Below are 3,161 nucleotides of genomic sequence, written 5' to 3'. Positions count from 1 at the left end.
AACACTTACCAATTCAGTTATGGTGTTTTAACCCTTTTTCTGCACACTACTAAATTGACCTACAAGCAGCCATGACAATGCACTGTGCACTAGCACTGATTGCTGTAATCACAATAAAAACTATTTTTAAACAGAGAAAAAAAAATTGCAATCCTGTTATATTCGAATAGTGCTCTACAACAAAAATAAATCATTTGCAAGTTGTTTTAACTATTTTACTAACTATTGGGATAAGTGTAACTATGGCGATAAGTGTAATTCACTCACCCCACCACTCTTGTTCTGGAGATAACCTTAACATTTTGGATTTCCCTTCATTTTCTGTTTCAGTGACAACAGTCATCAGGACACATAGAGAAGTGACACTTACGAATGGGGACACAGACAGCAATAAGAACTTGACAGAGGATCTAACCCATGAGACTGACAGCACACAGGTATAACTCCCAGAGGAAGATGCCTGATTTGCAGTTTCACCACAGCTGGAAGGCCAAAGTTGGCCACCCCCGCATTACTGCAACGCAAGGCAATACGCAGCACATTGGATACCCAATGCTCTGCTACAGCAGCAGGCAAGGCAGCCACACTACAGTGCACAAAACCCGTGCACTATAGTGGGCAGAGTTCCACAAGATATATGGAGAGCCCAGAGAAAAGCACGAGACACTGGCACTAATCAGTAGACAAGGCAAATGGAATAACTGGTTGCTGCAGTAGGACAACTGAATGCTTGCTATTAATGACTGAAGTGCAACAATGCCAAGCAATTTCTCACACAAAGCAGCCAGCAGCCTGGATTTCTAGCAGTATGAAACATACCCAATGAACACGGCACCCTGAGCAGCACTATTGACATTTCAGCAGTGTTCATGGGGGCGTCAGACCCCTGGAGAGCCTGGCCACTGCTCTGCATAGGAAAGCCATGGCCTGACTCTCCCATGTGCTGCCAGCACACAATATTTTAACCCTTGCTGCAGCAATCAGCAGTTAAAAAAAAGAAGGGGTAAAAGAGACTGCGTTAGGGCTTATTCATAAGTGTACAGAGGTCCATGTACAGAGAAAAATAGTCTGATCTCTGTGCCTGGTAGCCAAAAGGTGTTGTGTACAGCGTGTCCTTACAAATCAATGACAGGCAGCGGCTGTACACTGGTAAATGCTGCTCTGAGCGTATACTTGTGTACAGACACAGGCTGCAGCTGTACACTGGTAAATGCTGCTCTGAGCGTATACTTGTGTACAGACACAGGCTGCAGCTGTACACTGGTAAATGCTGCTCTGAGCGTATACTTGTGTACAGACACAGGCTGCAGCTGTACACTGGTAAATGCTGCTCTGAGCGTATACTTGTGTACAGACACAGGCTGCAGCTGTACACTGGTAAATGCTGCTCTGAGCGTATACTTGTGTACAGACACAGGCTGCGGCTGCACACTGGTAAATGCTGCTCTGAGTGTATACTTGTGTACAGACACAGGCTGCAGCTGTACACTGGTAAATGCTGCTCTGAGCGTATACTTGTGTACAGACACAGGCTGCGGCTGTACACTGGTAAATGCTGCTCTGAGCGTATACTTGTGTACAGACACAGGCTGCGGCTGTACACTGGTAAATGCTGCTCTGAGCGTATACTTGTGTACAGACACAGGCTGCACACTGGTAAATGCTGCTCTGAGCGTATACTTGTGTACTGATATAGATGTAAACATTCCACATCCATACCTGTATACCCCTTGGAGCAGCGTTGACCAGTGTACAGCTGTGGCCTGGCATTGATTTGTATGGACAGGCTGTACACAACACTCACAGCTTCCAGGGTGTTTTTTTTAATGGCACACAGACCTCTACACCTGTGTGAGCAGTGGTGTCACTATCAGAGGGGGGTGACACCAAAATGGCTGTCATTTTGGTGTCACCCCCATCTGAAAAGTCAGCCAGTCAGTCATGGACCAAGAGTCTGACAGCTGCAGAAGAGAGGAGGGGACCTACCAGCATACCTTACCTGCCAGATGAACGCCCCCTCTTCTCTTTGCAGGCGTTTATCACCATGATGGTGCAGTGAAGTGCACAAGTGTAATGACATATGCACTAGGTGACACCAGCCGGGTGACACCCCTGCGTCACGTGTCAATAGTAAATAGCAAGGATTCACCCAGGCTAACAAGAGAGCCATACCAGTCCCTGTGGGGTCTCCTCCTTGAACCATGAAGTCTTTAATGACGCGATGAAACTTGGTGCCATTGTAATACCCTCTCCGGGCCAGCTCGGCGAAGTTCGTACAGGTCCTGGGCGCGTGATTCCAGTACAGCTCCACTGTGATAGAGCCCATGCTGCAAACACACAATAGAGAACATTACCTACGAGACACCTGATTACATCCACTTGTCTCTCCTTCCCTTCTACTCACCTGGTCTCCAAGCAGACATTTTTCGGCCGCCAGTTATCCCCGGGTGTCCCCGCCATTATTTGAACCGAGTCCTAATACCGGTGCACGAGGGACCTTACGACAAGCAGCAGAACACGTGACATCCGCCTTCACCCCTCGTTCCCGTACACTCAGCTCCGCCTATGTGAAGGGCGACATCTAGAGGCGAGGAGAGGTTACTACCAGCACGATAGTGCAATGCACTGTCAATATGTCTGAAATGCGAGTCTGCGCAAATGGCGCGTACAGGTGACCCATACACTTTCTTGATATTTCAGCCAGTGCGGCTGGGGCCACAGTGTACTGTATATGTAGTGAATGTAATTCTACAGAAAGCTGGCAGAGACTGCAGAAATGTAACAATGTCACACAGGCAATGTCCGAGAATACCCAGTGGGGGAAATATGTCAATACTAGAGCAGACAAAATCTGGAGCATTTGCCATAACAACTAATCGGCTTGTCTTTTCAGTTTGTTCAGTCCAGCTTTGCAAATGAAAGCTAGAAGCTGATTGGTTGCCATGGACATCTGTTCCAGATTCGGTCCGCTCCAGTTTTGATAAATTCCCCCCCAGTGACTCTGAGCCTGATGAGAGAGAGTATATGTAGAGTTAGCTAGCTGCAGCGGCCTGGAGCTCCGCTCATTGATGCTAAGTCTGCATGTTTACAATGCTCAGAATCAGCAACTTTACCGCCAAAGTTGTCCTTTTGTTTGTCGGACAGGGTGGCCAACATTTCAA

The 3,161-nt window shown here is 47.5% G+C and overlaps 1 protein-coding gene across 1 annotated transcript in view; it reads right to left on the bottom strand.

The window, feature by feature from the left end:
- Positions 1-2,556, bottom strand: part of PPIL1 (peptidylprolyl isomerase like 1) — a 2,968-nt gene extending 412 nt beyond the window's left edge. The window contains exons 1-2 of the mRNA XM_018576777.1: positions 2,405-2,556; positions 2,173-2,327 (exon numbers count right to left, since the gene is read on the bottom strand). Coding sequence (XP_018432279.1) covers positions 2,173-2,327; positions 2,405-2,460 — 211 coding nt within the window. The 5' untranslated portion in view covers positions 2,461-2,556. The remainder of the gene's footprint in view (positions 1-2,172; positions 2,328-2,404) is intronic.
- Positions 2,557-3,161: the final 605 nt, after the last annotated feature.

Source organism: Nanorana parkeri, unplaced genomic scaffold (genome assembly GCF_000935625.1).
Source record: "Nanorana parkeri isolate BGI_ZX_2015 unplaced genomic scaffold, ASM93562v1 scaffold77, whole genome shotgun sequence".
In the NCBI taxonomy this organism is placed as follows: domain Eukaryota; kingdom Metazoa; phylum Chordata; class Amphibia; order Anura; family Dicroglossidae; genus Nanorana; species Nanorana parkeri.
Note: the sequence above shows the minus strand (reverse complement) of the source record. Positions and strands in the feature narration are given on the sequence as shown.